Source organism: Poecilia reticulata, linkage group LG3 (genome assembly GCF_000633615.1).
Source record: "Poecilia reticulata strain Guanapo linkage group LG3, Guppy_female_1.0+MT, whole genome shotgun sequence".
Classification (NCBI taxonomy): domain Eukaryota; kingdom Metazoa; phylum Chordata; class Actinopteri; order Cyprinodontiformes; family Poeciliidae; genus Poecilia; species Poecilia reticulata.
In genome coordinates this window covers 16,849,661-16,870,584 of record NC_024333.1, presented here as the reverse complement: position 1 = coordinate 16,870,584, position 20,924 = coordinate 16,849,661, and the positions used below count along the sequence as shown (strand labels likewise).

Sequence of the window (20,924 nt, the reverse complement as noted above, 5' to 3'; positions counted from 1 at the left end):
TTCTCTTGTGTAATTTTTTATTTTTTATTTTTTACAAAACACCAGGCAGAAACATTCATACAGCGACGAAGGGCGGCTTTTTATCAAGGTTATCAAGGAAGGATCCTAAAATGTTGTCTTCACTTGTTGCAAAAAGAGTGAGTTTTCCGGGTAATAACTATTTCGCGTGTGTTGGTTGAAATCTCACTTCTGATGCCATAGACTCGTGGTTAAGGTCATCCCTGCTGAAAATATTTGAGTCAAATGTTAAAGAAAGACAAATTAACAAAAGTTTTATTTTGAAACACGAGTCTGGGTTTCTAAAGATCGTTCAGTGCAAACTTGTTATTTCTGTTGTAATAGAACGTTTTCTGTTAGATTACTGTTGTACAACAGGACAGCTATTGTTGACATTAGGTTTTTTTATTGCATGGTTTTTGTTGTGCATGTTGGTTCAGGCTCGATTCAAACCTAAACGTGAAATCAGATATCGTCTTTTAATCGTTTTTTCTTTAGCCTTTTAAATTCCCAACAACTGAGAGTTGTTTCATTTCAATGCTATTTTTTTCAATGAAGTCCAATTTCTGTAGCATCAAAAATAAATTCAAACTCAATGCACTTTACAATAGAAATAAGTCAATTTAACATGCATTTCCAGAAACCAAATTAAAGTCATGTCAATCTCACTTATTCAGTTGCATTCTAATGACATGGTGTAACATTCAGATTGATAGTTCAGTGCAAACCTAACTACAGCACTGTACCAGGTCTAACTATGTTGATCAAGCTATAATGGTAATTGGTAAAAAATAAAAAATAAAAAAAATGCATGGAACGATTCACTTTGCAATAGACTAAGCAGAAACCTTTGACTCAGCAACATATCATATTCATTAAATGTTGAAGTTATGGACATAACTAAATTGCTCTTGTTATTGCTTTTGTCAGTTGGTAACAGGAATGTGCCAGGCAGTTTGGAGACCAGCCTTCACAGGGACAGTATCATCTCGAGGTTACAAAGGAGAGGCTCCTGATGACAACAAAGCTGACATGTTAGAGATCCCTCTGCCACCCTGGGAGGAGAAAACACATGAGCCCACTGACATCAAGAGACGACGGCTTCTCTATGAGAGTCGCAAGAGGGGGATGTTGGAGAACTGTATACTGCTCAGGTTGTTGTACACTTTGTTTTGTTGTTGTGTTGTTTGATTGGCCCTATTTTATTTTAAGTTTGTTTGTTTGATTGTTTGTTTTGCTGTAATCTTTAAAGAGTGGTATAGTTCTGATTGTTTATGGTTTTATGTAGCTCCCATTTAACATTGACAGTGTAAAGAAATTGGAGTCTAACTGTATCGATTTGTTTAATTTTAAGACAATGTGTTCTTGTGTCTCTGGCAGCCTTTTTGCAAAGCAGTACCTGAACACAATGACTGACAGCCAGTTGCAGCAGTATGACAGATTGATTAATGAACCGAGCAACGACTGGGACATCTACTACTGGGCCACAGGTGAGAAAATTAGTTGTTTTTATTTGAAAATATGTTTTTCCCTTTATGACCTATGGAGATTGTAATCATAAAGATGTTGAAATATTACATTTAATTCAATAAATATTTGCTTGTTATTTTCTGAATTATAAATTACATTCTTGTTATACCAATTGTATTTTTGATCCCAATTTAGGCCAACTTATTTATGGAACTGAGTGAGATTCTGCCTCCTAATCATACCAAAAATAGTTCTGACCAATCTACTGTTTTTAGATATTATTTGAGTTACATGAGCACACTTCCTACAGACTTTTCAAAGAAGAGTGTGGAACACCTCATGACGGATGACATCTCCATTGGGCAAATTACGAAAGTACACTGTAGTACTCGATCAAACTCTTAACTTCATTCTGAGATGGAAGCTTTTACTTTCCTTTTACAAGATCTGGAGACAGACAACTGAGTGAAAGAAGTGCTGTTCATGAAAACATGTAATTGCAGTAGTTCCGCTTAATATAGCGAGGATGATGTTGATTTTGATTAGCTCAGCTATTTCTAAATCTTTTATTTCTTTTTCTTTGTCACAATGCTCCCACCTCTCTTACCTCTCTTCTCACAGAGAAACTGTATTCAATATTATGTGCTTGTAAAATTTGCATATGTGCCTCTTAAAATATAACATCCTAGTAAATATTGCAACCAAGCACTCCTTTGCTATTGCTGTGTTTTTTATTGCTGTCATCTTCTTTTATTTTTATTTTTTTTCTTACAGAAGCCCAGCCGACACCTGAAGTGTACCAGGGGGAAGTTATGGAAATGTTGAAAGAATTCACAAAAAACAAAAACCACGAACAGAGATTGGATGCACCCAGTTTGGAGTACCTGGAAAAAGAAACTCATTGATGTCTTTGAAAGTGCTTATTTAAACAGAGTTAAACTTAAAAAAAAAGAAAAAAGAAAAACTGAAGTGTAGTGAATGAGGCTGGGAATACATTATGTCACTATCGATTAGTTTTCATCATATAATTTAGTATTAAATTATATGATATTATACAGAGTGTAAATTATACACTGATCTGCTTTGTAGATGATCGTCAGTAGAAGATCAATTGAAGATAAGATGAACATCTGTTAATGAGACAGAGGATTCTCCTCATCAGCAAAATGAAATGGATCTGAATATCTGTATTATAAGTATGATTTTTTGTAAGTGTATATTTAACCTGCTTTTTGTATAAGATACCCATTAAAAATACAAAATATACATAATTATGATCTGACTCTGTCAGTTAATTGTATTATGAGGTATTTAATAAACGTTTTGTTGTGTGAATCATGATATGCTTTCTTCACTGCATGAGTGGATTACATGACGGGAGGGTGCCGTGATTGACAGAATGCTCACTGGACGTGTTGCATAATGAAGGTTGTAACACCTGCAGTGAAATTTTCAGACACCAGATGGCAGCAGATTACCTTGATTTTTTTTGTTTGTTTGATTTAGGCACCTACTGATCTTGGTTGAGAATGCATCTCCAAAAATAAATATTTCAGTACCTTATTTAAAAAAGAAACATGATAAAAATATTACTGCATAATAAACATAGGAATTTTGCATTTGAATAATCCAAAGAACCTTGTTTTTTCATCTACAAGTACATTCTGTTCCTTTATAGAAATAATGAAATAAAGTCACCCTATTAAATTCATGGTCTGTTTTGTAAAATGTATAATAGAACCACAAGTTAAGCTAAACCTCTTACTCATAAGAACCTACAACACAGGGCATTATTCTGTTACTCTGTTTTTCCTGCTTCACCACGAGATCAGCATGTGTGGAGTACAGAGAATGTTTCTTGTCCTACTGTGTGTCATGTTGGCTCATTGGAACCATGTACTGATTGCAGAAGGGAGATGCCCTCTGGCCACAAGATGTGCACAGAATTTCAAAACGGATGACAAGCTGGCTTGTGTACGTCCACAGAATTATAATGTAGCATGATCCTAAGTCAAGGTGTTACAAGCCGGCGTCAGTCATTGGTTCATTTATATTTTATTGCTCAATCTTTTTGCAAAACAACATACAATGAGTAGGACGACCTTCATTTTTTTTCAGGGTTTTTTTTCCCTCTTTCTCAGCTTCTCTTAAAATAGACCTGAGATGATGTCAGAAGGGTTCCCCTCTGTGTTTTATTTGCTCTTCAGCCATCTGTCTCTCAGTTAATCTTAGTCAGTGTTGGAAATTTACCAGTAGGTTTACCCTAAGTACGTAATACTGAAGCAAATTGAGCCACTTTAAGGATCTGAAGTGAATGATTTTTCTTTTCCCTCTATGTGTTCTTTTATTCTACATCTGCTGCAAACTATTTGCTCAGGGGTCGTCTGGAAGAGTGAACACAACTAATGTTATGAGGAGAAACATTAGTCAACTCGTTTAGACTTGACCATTTATATGATCTATTGCATAATTTTATTTGTACTTTATACGAAACGTCTTAAAATCTCAAAACAACAATTTGTGCACCTGCAAAAACTGCACAAATTGTTGTTTAGTCATATTATAGTCATATTTTTAAAGAGCATGTTTTGTCACGTTTGAGAGCCAAAAGAGTATGAATAATTTAAACAACTAATGAAAATTAAAAAGCTAAATAAAAAATCTGACTTTTATTCCATTGCTTTTAAGAGAGAATAGGTCATTTTAAAGCAAATGTTTCCAACATAAAAATCAAACAAAAAAACATTTTGAGTCAGTCCCACTAAAACAGAAGCAAATGGATGATGATGGCATGTGCATGACAGGCCTACCTTGAAGCTGGTTTCTCTCTGTAGTTACACATGGACAACAGAGTCTGTTCCTGATTTTAAAAAGTAGTAATAATATAAATATGTCAAATGAGTCTGTTAGTATTTACTGGTTAACATAGAAGACAGACATAAGCCCTTTTGCTGCAAAAAAAAAAAAAAAGCAAATGTGGGTGAACTCTGTAGAGGTAAAAACAGGTGGGAGGATGGATTTCCCGTTGCTCATCCAAAGTCTTAATGTGTGTATAAAAGTGTCCTATTTTACAAATATAAAATCAAAACATCAAAACATCATTAACACCTTTGGCTTCTGCTTTAATGCTCACTGATTTTAATACTTTGTTTTAACACCTTGTGATTCAGTTTCTTACAAATCTTACAAACCCTTGGCTGCGTTATAGTCTGATGAAACCAAATTTGAACTTTTTAGTTATAACCACAATATGTTTTGCACATAAACAACCCAAATCTTTATGGAACCAACACCACACTGAAATACAGTGGCAGCAGCATCCCACTCAGGATTTACTTGTCCAGGTGGATGAAGTTATGAACTGCTCCAGATACCAGTCAGCCAAGATCTTCAGGTGTCTGCTGGAAAGCTGAAGATGAAAAGAGATTTCATTATAGGGCATCAGAGTCCAAACTTACTTTCCCATCAAGAAAGCAACTCTGTGACAGATAAATGTAGGTTTTGAGTAGCCTATCCAGAGGGCAAAACTAAATAAATAAAAACTGATGTGAGCATTGAACACATTTTATTGGATTTGGAGAACTTTTGCAAAGTAGATTTGAAAATATTCAAGTTAAGAAGTAGAATGCTAAAAAAGATAAAAATGTGCTTCAGCAAAGTATAAGTTTAAGAGTTTGGACACTTTTGCCACCAAGTTTAGAATGAATTTATTTTTTTGTCATTTTGTGGAGAAAATCCGGTATATCAACTGCAAAGTTACACACAAATGAAAACACACACAAAGAAAAAAACAATAGCGATGTGAAATTTAACAGTAAGGTCAAACATGCAATGTAAGAAAACCAATACAGCTATGAAAAATGCAGATTCTCATAAGATTAAAAAAACAATGAAAACTACGTTATTAGTTCTTGTATTTTTTAACATTTTCCCATTAACATAATTTTTTATAGTTGAGTTTTATAGGAAAGATTTCATTATTTGTGGAAAAACATTTTGAAATGATTAAAGTGTCATTTTGTTTTTACATCACAGAAACTTGGTCTTATAACTGAGGTGTTAACACTTTATAGCCACTGTACATGAGATGGTCATACGTCTGAGACCTTTGTACTCATGACTGCCTTGCTTTTTTATTTTATTTTCTAAAAAAGCATTAAACAGATCTAAATATAATTTGAACAACAACAATTAAAAAGGAAACTAGAGAAAATATAAAAGCCCTTAGAGAAGTCTACTTTGTAAGTGGGCCATGCATATTCCTATTTTTAATACTTAAAGGACAATAGATATTGGTTGTAGAAAAAAAAAAAAACGAGACGAGGAAAGGGATTCCACCTTACGAGCCCACATGCAGGGGAGGCACAATTCCTGTCTTTCTTGCTCTGAGGCTTGTTTAGAGAGTTTATTCAAGTTTCCCACACACACCCACAGTGCCTCTCTGCAGCCCAGCGCTCCTGTCATCCTCTGCCGCTGCTTCCTGTGTCGTGACAGCTCTCAGTTTTATCCCCGGTGCTGCAGTCACCCTGGAATTTCAGACTCAACGCGCTTTCACCTTTTTTCACCACCAATGGCATCCACGTCCCTTCATCTTGTTCTCGCAAGTCTGCTGGAGCTTTCTACACTGATGATCACAGATCAAAATGGCTCTGAATAGCGAGAGCCATCAGACCAGATGAGTTGGTAAATTAAACACTTCCTGGCAATATACCAAGCACCACTTTCTCCAAGATGATGTCTCACTTTGAAGTTGTATTGAAACTCAAAGTGAAGGAGGTGGAGAACATTGTTTTCCTAATTAGATATGTGCAACAACTCAAAAAAAAAAAGAGACAACACATCACAGCTTTTAATGGAGAGAAAAATGAAAGCTAAATGTGATCACATTTTAAATCTGTGTGGAAGACATCTTCAGCATGTTGAGTTGAATTTCTGTTACAGATTAGGACATTGGATGCAGTCAAGAGAGATACGTGGAAACTAAGCAGGTACGACTAAATAATATGTTGCATCAGTAAGCAAGAAGTAGACTGGATATATGTATTAATCAGAGAATAAGAAACACTTTGGGAAAGCTGGGTGAAAAGGTGCTAAATACGCACAGGCAATTAGGTTGCTTCGACACTGGCAGTTCTCACTCCTCTGTTCAGTAATGACATTTTTCTCCTGAAGCTAAACGTAGGTGTTAACAAGCTAATAAATCTAAGTTGCATTTCAGCTGATAATAATAATAATAAACATTTTCAAAACTGTAACTACTTATTGTAATTCAATATTTTAGATTGCAGGTAGACATTTTGTTTTACTTTAATATAATGTTCTACTTACAATGTAAATCTGCTTAGAAGACAGTTGTTACCACATTTAACATGCTGTTGCTTGTTTTCTGAGGCTTAATTTTCACTTCAATTTTTACACAACTTACCATCTTTAAAGCTTCATCTGACTTCGTAGTAGAACCACTCGAGTGAATCTTTATAATAAATGTCTTTTATGAACTATTTCTTTTTTTAAAAGGCACTTTTAAAAGAAATGTATATCAATACCAGACCAGAAGAATATTTGTTTTATATACACATTTATATTATTATTTACACTATACAGATTTCAAAAAAATAAATGGCTGATATTTAACATTGTGCACCCCACAGATGAGTAACTACAATGAGAAAGGGAAGTGAAAGAGAGGAGTTAGTGACAGACAGATATCAACAACCCCAATAAATGTTTTTTCTTTTCTTTTTGTTTTTTACATACAGGACACATCACAATTATCTGTACATTATGTAAATAAAAATGTTGCTGGTTAACCTCTCTTTGATTCCAGCAGTTCCTTAAGAGAATGCTCTAAAACAGAAACATGAGATTGTCCAGTAAGCATTTTGGTATGATTGACTGACCACATGGAGTGTGCAGAAAGAAGAATTATAACTTGATTTCTAAAAACAAAAAACAAAAAAAAACAAACAATTATCATAATGAAAACCTGGTTTGCTGCTATTGAACCAGATATTTATATAGGTGGTATAAAAAGACATAATTATTTCTGTTTTTCACTGAGAGACATTAACTAATCTATTGTTGTTTCAGATCAGTGGGGATTACCAAAATTATGTATCTTTTCTAAATACCAGAATAATGAGCATGATGCTTTTTGGAGAATTTAAAAAAAATTAATTTTAATTTAGAAATTTTCATGTAGCAAGACTACTATGGGTTTAAACAATTTGGAAAACTTCAGAAGACAATGTTATGGCTGAACACGGTGAATTGGTAAATTTTACATCTAGACTCCGTAACAACAGAACAGTTAAAGACAGACTTACAGTAAGCCAGCACCCACCAGTTAAATCAACAACTCTAATTTGTTAATTTATTTTGATCATATGGAGGCAAATCTGTGTTCGTGTTTTAAAGCAGCTTGTGAAATGCACTGGTTTCTTGCGGGACATCAAGGAAAAATCAAAAGAAATAATGCAAAATATCTGGAATAGAAATCTGGACTTCTGTAAGTCTTGTTCATCGTTTGGTAAAATTCTAGATACCCGAAGTTGCCAAATTCAATCATTCTAAAAATTATGAATAAGTATAATAAACACAATGGAAATGGGTTCTGTCTTCCAAAGATTTGGAGATTTCTTTTGGAGCATAATCTTCAAACTAACCCACAACAAAACCAAAGGACATTATGAAGATGCTGCTTGAAGCTGCTTAAAGAGCATCATTATCCATCTTGTACGGACTAAAAGGCCAATTAAAGAGAACGAATCCATTAATCCAAAAAGAACATAAAAGTACAGGAAAAAGCCTACAAATGCACTCGGGGACGAAGACATTACGTTTTGGGGAGATGTGTTGTGGTCTGATGAAAATGACCACAACATGATCATGCCAACACTTTTGGCATGATCATCATGCCAAAACACTTTGGCATAATGATCAATGTTACATTTATTGGAAAACATGTTAACAACTGTTGAGCAGTGTTTGAGGATGAAGGGACTGGTGCATTAAATAAATTATTTAACATAATGAAGAAAGAACAATGTGTGAACAAATTATAGCAACACCACACAATGTTAGTAATACTACAAAAATGGATGGAAACTTCTGAAGCTAAAGAAAGCAAAACAAAAAAAAGCAAATTTAAAAAAATCATTTACCATTTTTATATTTGGTAAATGGAACTTTTTTGATAATCCTAAGTGACCTAAAACACAGCGAGAAGAAAAAGTTATGTCTTTTTTTGTGCAGTATATGTAAATATCTGGTTTCCACCACGTCTTCACCCGATATTTAAACAGCATCGACTAAAGTGACATCCTCATAACCTTTGAATCTGAATGATTTCTCATCGGTATTTAAAAATAACCTCCCGCTCAACACGCAAGAACATCAAACACAGCTTTTATTGCTGCTTATTTCAGGAGGCTCAACACTCTGCTATGGCCTGAGACTTAGTTAACATCAACGATGATTCTGATTATCTCCCATCCCACCCCTTTTTAACCTGCTCCCCCCCCCCCCCTTCTTGACAAACTGAGTGTGAGCGCATATGGTGAAGAGCAGGGTGTGGCAGAGTTTACAAGGCACACACAGCACGCTTTGTGCCAGGAAGCATGTGTGCACAACGGGGGCATTTTGGTGGAGCGCCAGCTGAGATGTTAAGGAGACGCCATTTGAGTGAGACAGAATCAGATAGTAAGGGCACTGGACATCCGGGGCAGAATGCTGGAAGCTGTTTTGGTCTAAACAAAAACTCTGGGTCATGATAGTCAGGTTAAGAATGTTTAATCTCAAGACTTTAGGCTTCTTTTTTAAGAGTTTTAACCCTCAAGCCAAACCAGACACAATAAAATAACCCTGCTGTGAAGAGAGGTTTGCTCCAGCATTGTCGTTAACGAGTGCAGTGATGCTTACAAAAAAACTGACAATCTTTAAGAAAACCGAAACAACAACACTCGTCTTTGTACATCTGAATCTATACAGGATTAAAAAACAGTAAACAATGCCGATCAGCATCAAAATGGCAAACTCTAGCTCGTCGTAGACGCACACAGAGAGTAAAAAGTCCAAATATCAACACGCGCACAAAGTGCAGACACACATACACACACCTCCAGAAGACAAACACAAACTGTGGAATGTAAAAGTAGTCCCCTCAGATTTTATTAGTCTCATTTGTTTTCATTCATGTGATCGATATGTGTCTAAGTGGGATGCGATGGAGGTCGTTCTCAGGCAGTAAAACAAACACACAGGAAGCTGACCTGTACTTCAGTCAGACCCCAACATAAAATCAGCTCTAACTAAGTCTAGGCACTGCAGTTCTCAGTGCTCAACAAGCACAGTGTGGTTTTAATTTACTGGAATGTGTAATTACGCCACAATTTACTCTCTGGTCATTTTCTTCTTGTTTCTTTTCTTTTAGTTAAGATAAATTTACAAAACAAGTCAAGTAAAGGGTAAAAGTGCAGATTTATGTTGATTCTTTCTTTTCACTGCATCTCTGTAGATCTCAAAGATCTTATGTTAAAGTGGAGGACTTCAGCTCCACATCAGCAGTAAGGAACAAAAAAAAAAGGACATTGAGTCAATTTTCTCTGTCAGGAACAAATTTTTATTCCATTGGATTGATTCAAAAATTTCTTTTGTGTCATTTTTTAAAAATTTTAGAATCAGCTTTCCTGAGATTATGAACTAACTTTCTTGCATGATTATTTTATGACCTGCATACTTCTTCTGTTTCCATTTCAATTTATAATATTACTTTTTTCATCCCTTTGTGTATTTGTTGCTTTACACTGGCAGTGCTTTTGTTTTTAAATGCAATGTACATAAATAAACACATTTTATCACACTAAGGTTCTTTTATTGATTGATTTATTTTTAAATTCACCACTTAAAAAAATACCTTGTTAAAAAAAATATTTGATTTCTGCCATTATTTGTTTCAACGTTGTACCCAAAGGATCCACTGACAAGCAAACAAAAATCCCCATACATTTTAGGTTTAGCACTCTTTACTAAGACATCTCTAACATTATTATGATGTTATACTGAAGTGATTTAGACCATTGTAATATTTTTCAACAGATCATATCAGGCACATAGAGCATTAACTGAAACCCTACTAAAGATGTATAAACAGCCTTCAAAAAATTTTATTTTTTATTGCGGTGACAGAATTCAGTAGGAGGAAAAAGGACAATTTTAGAAGAAACATAAAATAAAAAAATACGCACCGTCGTGACTCTTTCAGTCACTTTCCAACATAGTAAACTGAGGAAAATATGCTCAGGCTGATTTGTGATTTCTAACAGACAAAAAATGGTTACAATATCAATTATTGAAATGTTTAAACCAACTTTCAACCAATTGGAACTGTGACAAACATGGCTGGACAATGACCAAAATTTATTCTATTACCACTCATGGTTTGCAGGATGGTTAAGGGAGATTAAACAAATAAATAAATAAAAACATGAGAAAATGTTGGTGCTTTAATAAAACATCATTTACTTCTGGTTTGTGGCACCAGTGGGCTTCAGGATGCCAAGGTCAGGAATTGAATCCCGGATAGCTAGTGTCCGAATAATGAGCCGAACACTCTACACTTATACAATGTGCCACTCCAAATATTAATTCACTTTAAGGCTTTTTACACATCTTTACCAGGTTGACGGGTGCTGCAAGTTTGTTTTAAGCTACCAGTTGGAAATTACGGATAAACTTGACTCCTGTATGTGTGTTCATAATTTAGATTTCCTTCCAGAGAATTTAGTAATCGTCAAATAGGGGATAATTTCTACTAATTCTACCTTCACGACAAGGAGCGTTTTGTGTACATCAATAGCTTTAATTTAGCAGTGCAGGTCTAAAAAAAAACCCTCACACATACACACATTTATCCACACTACCGCACAGTTGGAAGAGACTTTTTGATTATTTTATGTGTCTGGAAGAACAGTTGTTGAACCTATCTCCCCCCACCCCCCAAAAAGGAAAGAACAATTAGAATAATCACTTTGCTCCTAAATTTGGTCCAGAGGGATTTCTTTTCTAAGAGAAAAATATTTTCCACACTCACCTTTTCTAACCAGTGTTAAATGTTCATGTTCATACCCCTTTTTTTAATTGAAGAACATTATTTCAGACTACGGCACGTCACCCACATCACGCACAGACGACAAAAGGGTTTCAGCCAGGGGAGAATTATTACAGCGGTGGCAGTGAGGAGGGAAAATGATCAAAGAAAACCTAAATGACAGAGTCCACTTCCAGTCCGTTTGAAATTCACTCCGTCACTTCTTCTGTGCCCGATTCCTGATTTTTTTTTTTTTTTAGGCATTTTGAGGATATGGAGGATCAGAGACGAAAATGGAAGGAGTGAAGACATTTGACGGGAGGTGGTGCGTGGATCCCACAGGTCACGCCCGTTCAAACGCAGTCCCTCTTGCTGCCGCAGAGGATGATTTGACTATCAGTTTGATTCATTTTTGGTTGGTAGTTTGTATCCATGGGCAGCAAGAGCCACTGCTCTGATGTTAGGCTCTAGGACTGGCCGACAGGATGGAAGAAAAGACCGGGAGATCTCGGGGAAATAAATGGTATAGAAAGAGGGCACAAGGGAGCTAAGACATCAAAGACATTTTTAAGTTCAGACGAACCGATGTGAAGGAGTCAGGTGGCAATCAGAACTTGACAAGAGGGTGCAATTTTAGGGCTGATTCACAAGGACTGAGGGCGAGGAATATCAAAGAGGCCTGAGAACAAAGAGGTGATACATGATCCAGAGCCCAACACTGCATTTAGGGGAAAAGGGATGTGTGCTGAGAGGCTCACGTTGACTTCTCAGAGGAGGAGGCTGGGGAGAGGGGTAGTGGTCTTGGTGTTTGACTGGTAACACTTTAGGCTGTTTGGCTGCTGGGCCCCTCAGGCTTTGAGAGAGTGCCACTGGGCCACGGTGTTACGAGGATGACTTATCATGTCTTTCCAGTGTTTTACCTCTGCGGGGCCACTCTTCCATGAAAGATAAATCTGGGAGACAAAAAGAATTAATACCTACTTTATTATCACATAAAAATTGGTGTACGTAATAAAGAGCAATCTCAAAACCAGTTGGACATTTGGCTAAGACTGTTTAAAAAAAATCCGTCCTTAGGTGGGGGAGCCCTACTACAACTCCTGCAAATCTAAAAAGCTGATATTGTCATGATGGCTCTTTGGATAAGATTTAATGAGAATACATTTTCTCTAAATTTTCACTCTTCTATTAAGAGCTTATTACCGAGTACTAAAGTAGGGAAAGTACTATAATTGCTGGATGTTTGAAGATAATGTATGTCGTTAAGATTAGTTAGGACTTACACCACCTGCAGTGACAATGGATATAATTGGTACCACTCATCCAAGCTGTGCAGACAGAGTTTATTCTGTCTTTGTGTGAGGGAATAGAGCTTGTGTTTGGTGTATTTCCAACATGTTGCATAAACTCCTTTTTATTTCAGAGTTAAACATTTCTTTAGCATTAGTACTGAAACGTGGGTGTTTGCTTTTAAACCAAATATCTACATCAGTCATGCACCGTGCATGATCCATTTTAAGTTTTAGTTAAGGTTTGGTGTTCAAAATTGAATAAATAAAATGCTGTCAAAAATTCACCATAACATGCAGATTGCATCCATACACATATGTAAATGCAATGAGGATATTTATTGTTATCGATTATACTTTCAGAACAGTTGGTCATAACACAAAATACACACCAATTGCTATGGGTTTTGGCACCTCTGCTGACAAGACACAAGAGTATATACCTGGTAGATGATCGTTACATACAAACGTTACATACCTGGTAGATGTGTTTCTGTGTGTGACGAATGCAGGGCATTCAAATCCTGTGTTAACAACAACTGCAATAAAAGTCTGGGCGAGGTGAGAATTCATCTATTAATGTGCGACTGAAAAATCTATTTCATATATGTAGACCAGGGGTCCCCAAACGTTTTCCTGCGAGGGCCATATAACTTTTCCCTTCTCTGGTGGGGGGCCGGAGCCAGTTTGTAACAGAAAAAGTGTGACGATTGTAGGAGTGCCTAAATGTAAAAATATAGTTTTCCAAAAAGAACAATCAAATAACATTATCTGGGTTCTCCACAGAAAAAATCCAGGAAGGATTATAGTCTGTATTTTCCGAACTATAAGCCGCACTGGACTATAAACCACAGCCCCAAAGTTTTTTTTTTTGTAAACCAGTAAATATACACATATAAGCCGCAGATATCTCTGCCGCTCCAGGTTTTCCACAATGATGCAGCAGCAGAGGGGGGCTGAGTCATAACAGGTCAATTGAATATCACATTTATTAGGGTTGAAAAAGAAAAAAGTTGCCAAGATTAGATTTAACTGAACTGATTATGGTAGTTTCCGAATGGTAACTGTAACAGTAAAAGTGCTGATCCTTCGTGTCTGCTACTAGCATGTGCTAAATCAGTGGTCCCAACCTTTTTATTATCAGGGACCGGTCAAGACTTAGACATTTTTGCTCTGGCCCGAGGGAGAAGGGGATGGGGGAATAACAGTCAGATAAGGCTTCTGCATGTTGGTGTTTCCACTCAGGCGCGGAGCTATAGGCGGGGCTGGGGGGGCGGCTGCATCTCCTGTCTCTTCTCTGGGCCTTTTCCCCTTTGCAAAGAAACTTTCCAAAGACATCTGATCCGTTTCTTACTCATTTTGCTGTTTGTGGGTTCAGTGTTGGCACGCAAGTAACCGAGAGAATCCGGTTAAAGGATTTTCAAAATAAAAGATCCTCCAGACTCAAATAATACATAAAACGGAAATATTTAATTATTTCTTGCACGGCCCGGTACCAATTGGTCCACGGACTGGGGGTTGGGGACCACTGCTCTAGGTTGTTTCAAAACATTTGTGTTAAGCTCAAATACAAATCTAATCTGTCACAGGGTTTGTTTTGCCTGGAAATATTATTGAAATCACCAACGACTGTCAAATAAAGTTACTTCATGAGCAGATGTGAAAAAATAGAAAATTTATATCAACATTCATCTTTTGTCACTTTATTGCTTTTATTGAAAATAAAGGAATAACATCAAAATCACTGCACTTTAATGCGTTCCTATAAACGCTTCTTTTTACATCTAAATGTTTATGACAGCAACTGTCCGCACATTTAAATAGAGCATCTGTTTCTAACTTAGAGTTTTCCTCATGTTTCCACATGACATAAAGAGAAGGAGATGCGTTCGTTCCAGTAGGGGTCAGTAGAGACTAGTTAATTCATCAGATGCTAATGGTCTGTCAGAGTCAGAGAAACACAGAAGGAAAGAAGAAGAGGCAGGAAGAGGCGTGAAAGAGAGAGGAAGGAGATACCTTTCCAATGACATCATTGCGACTGAGTCTGTCCTTGTCCATGACGGTGATAATTATGGTGGTCTCCCTCAACACGTGGGCCGGCACGTCAAAGGGAAAGGACTCGTTAAAAACAGGGTTCAGGCAGCGTTTCATTACCACCGTCTTCTTCTTCTCCACACGTTTGTCTTTGTGCATCAACCACACTTTTACATATGGGTCTAGAAACAGAAAACACACCATGTTTACAACGGCGGCCCGAAGTTTCCGACCAATCGTATTTTGTTTCTTTTTCCAAACAGAACAAAAAAAAAAATAAAAAAATAATGTAATTTCCATTTGGAAGCAGTGACTCTGAAGAAGTGCATGCATAAATGAGAATAACAGACAAAGAAGCATTGATACCAGAAGTGCCTCCAATGTCCATGGCTTTGAGGTTGCGTGCTTTGATGATGCTCACAGTGATGGTGTTGGCTGTGGGATTATAGCACAGGGACACTAGGAGATCCCCTCGACTTCCCTGTAAAAAATAGAACATCATACAGAACAACAACAGCATGAAATTGTTTACTTTTTATCCTTTTGTTTTTCATTTCTCTCCCCTCTGTTCCTGCTGTGCATTCCTGTTCCCGTTTCAGGCTGTCTGTGTAGTCTCCGTCTACCTGTCAGCCTCTCCATATTTTCCTCCCTCCCCTCTCGCGTCGTTATGCTGCCACATCTCCCCCGGGAGCATCACAGCAGCCAGAAATGACATCACACATTCTACCCCATCTTCTTCCTCCGTCCCTTCTTCTTCTTCACCTCCCTCTTTTCTTTCTTCCTCTCTGAGCTTTGCCCCCCCCGACTTACACTGCCATCGCTGCACGGTTTCAGCTCCTTCCAGAAAGTCTGCATGTTGGCCAGGTCCAGCTTGTTGAGGGGGATGGACACCTCCCCGATGGGGTCGTTCCTGCTGAATCGGTCGTAGTCAAGAACCTGCAGGTAGAGAGTCCTCTGAACCACCTTTTCATAGGGGAAGCCTGAGAAACAGAATGACAAGGAGCAACAGTTCACATAACGCAAAGACATGAGGAACATATGGCGGCTCTGCGAAACAAGTCTTCTTATAGTACCTTCAAATAAAAACGTCTCATTCCAGTGAGGGTTTAGATTCTTCCTCTTGACTTTAGTCTCCAATTTGTGCTTCTTGTCTGGGAGCAGGTAGATTTTCACAAAAGGGTCAGATGTGCCTGAAAAATCCTTAGCAGGCAAATCCTGGCCTTTGAGAATTTTGACAGTGAGAGTCGAGTCTTGAAAGCTATATCCAACACTGAACTGGATGCGACCCAGTTTCTCACGCACTGGACCTTCGTGTTCGTCCTCCTCAGAGCCTGGTGACAGCTGAGACATTTGAAACGCACAGTTAAATCATTGATCTTATTCATGTGGTGGAAGCATCTTAATGGTAACTGAAAAAAAACAACACAATCTGTAAAGTGTTTACAAGATGTGAATCTGCCTTTTATGACGAAGGTGACCCTGACATAGTAATTGTAGATATTATACAAGAGTGCAAATTGATAACTTGTTTAAACGTATTTGTATTTGGTGTTTATACACTCGCTTAGGCCTCAATGAAACACCAAGAACATATCAGACATATCATCCAAAGATGTATCTGAACTGTTAAAACTTGTTTACTCTTTCGGAAGTTATTGTGTTTTCAATATGTAATAGTGAATACCATTTGTTGTCGTTTAAGGAAAACACCACCAGAGTATTTCTGTAGGGTTTCATATATAGTACATACCATGTCTTGTAAAAAAGAATAGTATTACGGACCATGAATACATCAATTTCATGTAAAAGTGGTGCAGTCAACTTGGGAGAGTAATCTGGTACCAGATCTCCGATTTTGAAAACTGGGGAATTTCAATCTAGCCATATTGTAAACTTCTATTAAATTTAAGTCATTCAAAAGCATTGCAGCAAATAGTTCCTTTTGAGAAATTCAAAAACTGGCCTTCAGTGCTAAATGTCATTCGCCACTCCTTTTATCAAAACCTTGTCATTGCATTTTTTTTCCAACATTGGGAATTCTTTTCTTCATAATTTCTTTTCACAGAGGAAACCTGAAGGATAAGTACCAACAACTATTAAAAAACAAAATATATTAAAGACATGTACTCAGAAGGCAGCACAAACAGCAAGAAAATTTGAGTTTGTCCAACTTTGCTGTCAGAATGCTTTCAGGCAATAAGTCTCAAACCATTCAACAGCATACTTATGTTCTTTTTAAATGGTGTCACTGAAAAACAGATTTTCAGATTAGCCAGCAAAGTTAAGTTTGTGGCTTGTGCAACCAAAACAAATATTCTCTGCCGATGCCGAACAGCTGATTGTTCTACTGTATAAGGTTGTTCATTACAAGACACATTGGCCATTTAACAGTTTACCTACATAACTAACAAGGACCTCATTAGTATGAGAGAGAACCTTGCACAACCACAGAAATGTGGTACTTCCTCCTCGTGCAGGTCACCAGTTTGGACTCTCTATAGTATAGGATGGCATCCCCATTCCTCAAACAGCATTTGTCATAAGTAAGTCAATGTGGTTGTGTTAGTAATTCTGGCATGCACAGTATGCCCAAGCTGATCCCACAAGCTTTCATTCGGCTTGAGCAGATGGCTGCAGGAAGGCCGTTCCATCTTCTCCATTCCGAATATCTGATCAGAAACCATCGCAGGCAAACTTAAATTTAAACTATTTGCTCGGGCAACATACTCCATTCGGAATTATTGTTGAGGATATAACAGCGTAGTTAGACTTCAACAGATTTCATGCATGGTGCTGACAGCAGTGCAGCACAACACCTCCTGGCTAACAGCTGTGCTGGATATTGCTGTCTCAACTTGTAATCTGTGAACAGTAAAAGGAATCTCAGAGGTGGCTCATCCTTATGGGTTTATGATGGAAGTGTTCTGTGACAGAGGCTTCTGGTTTGCTTCTGCTTCTGACTATATTGGAGTTTGATCCCCAGGAGAGGAAATATATGATTGGCCACTTGTAGCAGAATTACGTCTTTACATCTCTCCACGTTAAGAGTGCCTTCGCTAATGACAAGCCCGGTTTTGAGAGATGCTGTCCCACACCATCAGACTGCCGCCACCAAAAGCATTTTAACGTTGGTAGAAATAACTGACCCAGGTCTTTTTGCTGAGACAGTCCACATACTCAACTCTGCACAGATGTGGAACAATTTGAAAACAAAAATGAACAGGCTGTCCACCGTACAAACTTCATCAAAGATAATTTATTGCCCACATTTAGAAACAGGTGACAGCACACTCATTCTGTACATTACGATTAAAAAACCCATCTTAAACTCTGAACAACTGTGAGGAAATGAGAGTCTGAATAACTGTTGCTAAATAGACTGACAAATGGGTGATGCTGTCGGTCAAGGGAAACGTTAGGAAATCCGGGCTGGAAAGTTGATTCTGGTGGGGGGATTACTCAGGAACAGGAACACGTTTGAAAACTTTAGTATTCAACTGTGAAGTTACTTCTTTTTTTATTCCATAGTCATGTGGAGACTTATTGTCCATAATCAGTTTGATCACTTTTAATTATGTGGTCCTCCACCCAACAGCTGGCCTAAATGGGGTTTTCTACATTTGAGCACTCTCCACTCATTCATGTGGCCCTCCCATCTGTTACAGTTTTTCAAAGCATTCTCTGGGCAGTAAGCGTGAACAAGAAATAACATTGTTTTTGAAAATGTACCGCTTCAAAATGATTGACATTTTCTGTCAAATATTTATCTCACACTTTACAAAAATGCTAAAAGATGTCAGAAACAGTGAAAGGGATTGGTGTTCTCTTAGTGGCATGGAGCATGAAGTAAACCTGCATCGTCCTTCTCTTACATATTGAAACAAACTGGAAGTCAGCTGGTAGAAAGAAGCCCACAACCTATGCTTGCTTTTTGTTATTTAAAAAAAGGCAAATTTGCCTCTGAAAATATCACCTCCATCATGTTAAAACTAACTCATCACTCTTGTAGGAGTGATGTCTTAATGTATAGTTGGCAAGTTATGAGCAAAGTATTATTCACCAGCTGACTGCAGGTTCTTCCTGAGCAGGAAGCCCATGCAATTGTCTTATATTACTTTTTTTTTTATTTATTTACCTTGTTTTACTGTAAAAGATCAACACATCAAACAGGTAAAATGTTTTGTGCACTAAGGCATTTGAAGACTATTGCTGACTGGGAGTGTGTATTCTATTGTTTCTTAAATTTTGTACAACAATGAAAATACATAGAGATAACGATCATGTTGTTATATTTGCACCAATAATAAGAATAATTAGAAGGCAAAAAAAAATGTAATTGACAAACATTTTTTTATATATAGCATGAAACCATGCTGTATTTTTGTGAAGTTTATCATACATTTGAAATCTCACGCCATTCTTATAACCCAAAATACTATGCCATAAAATCAGAAGCTATTTAATTGATTAACTACTACGCACTTCTTACAAAATCTGGAACAGGGCAAGTCTGTTGTAGCCCATTGGTGTTTCCACTTGCTGTCTCTGTTTTTCTGTTAAAAGCCAACAAAATACAGAGTTCCACTGTAAACACTCTTATAGCTTTGTTTCATAGACAATAAGAGTGGTAAACCTCAACAGCAAAAATACATAAAATGTTTTGATTACTGTAGATTTTGTTTTATTCTTCTTTTTGCTCTCACTGACTGGGAGAAAGGCAATTTAGTTGGAACCAAGACCCGAACATACCTGTCAATACAGTGCTTGAAAATGAAGAATTTGAGACAGTGATTTGGTCTTGAAGATGAACAAAATAACCTGAATCTGTGTTGAGTATGGTTTGGCAACACGCACACACAAAAAAAAGATAAATAAAATTTACAGGACTCCATAAAACCAATCATTGCTATCTTGGGCGTTGCTTCATGTTGTTGGTTTTTCCCAAAAAAATTTGAAAATACAAACTGAGGTTTAAAAAGCATATTTAATCCACTGCAGATGTGCAACTGAAGGATAACGTTGCGGTGAAGACACTTTTCATGCCATGGCTCTATGAGCATCACACAAAATGAAAGCTTTTGTCAGCCCTCCAGCCATCCCATCCCAACACCCATCACCTGAGACGCTTCAGATGGTTCCATGTATATACAAAGTGACACCTCATGACTTTTCACACTCACTTTTTCTCTGCGGAATAAAGCCCTGTGTGTATATATAGGCACTGCCTTTCCTATAACAGAAAAAAAAGTAATTCAAAAGGGCTCAAAAGTGCAAGAGGAGGATATTTTTAGCTTCAAAGGAGCTTTCTATAGATGCCTTTGGCAAAACTGCCCAACACAAGCATTATCATTAACAGCTGCCAGCGTGAATTTTACAGAATCCCCATGAAACCCCCGTAATTGCAAAGTACTCGCACCCATCTCTGCCATACTCTCACAGCACCCACGTCACCGCATGTTCCTTCACAGCTAATTACCAAGCCTCTCTGAAGAAGGGACATGCCCGCCTCCCCCTCCCTGCTCTTTCTTCAGGAGGATGATTATTGCACATCTGAGTTAACACAGAAAACTCCACGGCAGGAGCGAACTGTAATGCTCCACAGGTGGGAGAGACGAGTGGGTTGGAGACAGTTCTATCTGAGAGAATAGAAGATGAAACACCTTTTGTACAACTTTCCTTCTAAAGCGTGGGCCTCCATCTCCACAAAGAGAATATATTATTTACTAAAAAATGATTTATATGGCAGCTCTATTTGGCTTTGGAGTAAAGCTATTAAATATAAAAGCAAATAACCTCAGTAATCTGTAAACCTTGCAAAGAATGTCCCAAACATTAAATGTCTATTTTACACCCATACATTTATTTGTTTTATAAAGATTTCAGTCTTCATTTTTTTTTTTATGAGCCAAATCTCCTTGAAATGTTTTGGATCAATATTTGTTCAGGCTTTCTAAACGTTCTCAAGATCTTTCTTAAGAATTTAGCTGATTTTTATCACTAGTGTGTGTCCGGCATTTTTAAACCACTTATTTCTGATTTACAAATCA

General features: G+C 37.2%; 2 protein-coding genes across 6 annotated transcripts in view; one reads left to right on the top strand and one right to left on the bottom strand.

Annotated features, from left to right (window-relative positions):
- Nucleotides 1-2: 2 nt before the first annotated feature.
- On the top strand, nt 3-2,802 carry sdhaf2 (succinate dehydrogenase complex assembly factor 2). Its single transcript, XM_008405214.1, has 4 exons — nt 3-137; nt 928-1,151; nt 1,378-1,487; nt 2,242-2,802. Exons 1-4 carry the CDS (start codon nt 111-113, stop codon nt 2,370-2,372), a joined length of 492 nt encoding a protein of 163 aa, XP_008403436.1. The 5' UTR covers nt 3-110; the 3' UTR covers nt 2,373-2,802.
- Nucleotides 2,803-7,017: 4,215 nt separating this feature from the next.
- Nucleotides 7,018-20,924, bottom strand: part of syt7b (synaptotagmin VIIb) — a 102,012-nt gene continuing 88,105 nt past the window's right edge. For 4 of the 5 annotated variants that reach the window (XM_017304019.1, XM_017304020.1, XM_017304021.1 and 1 more), the window contains 5 exons: nt 15,951-16,218; nt 15,688-15,857; nt 15,244-15,358; nt 14,860-15,059; nt 7,018-12,507 (listed from right to left, as the gene is read on the bottom strand). In XM_017304019.1, coding sequence (XP_017159508.1) covers nt 12,403-12,507; nt 14,860-15,059; nt 15,244-15,358; nt 15,688-15,857; nt 15,951-16,218 — 858 coding nt within the window. In that variant the 3' untranslated portion in view covers nt 7,018-12,402. The remainder of the gene's footprint in view (nt 12,508-14,859; nt 15,060-15,243; nt 15,359-15,687; nt 15,858-15,950; nt 16,219-20,924) is intronic. The other variant, XR_001776466.1, reaches the window with a different exon arrangement.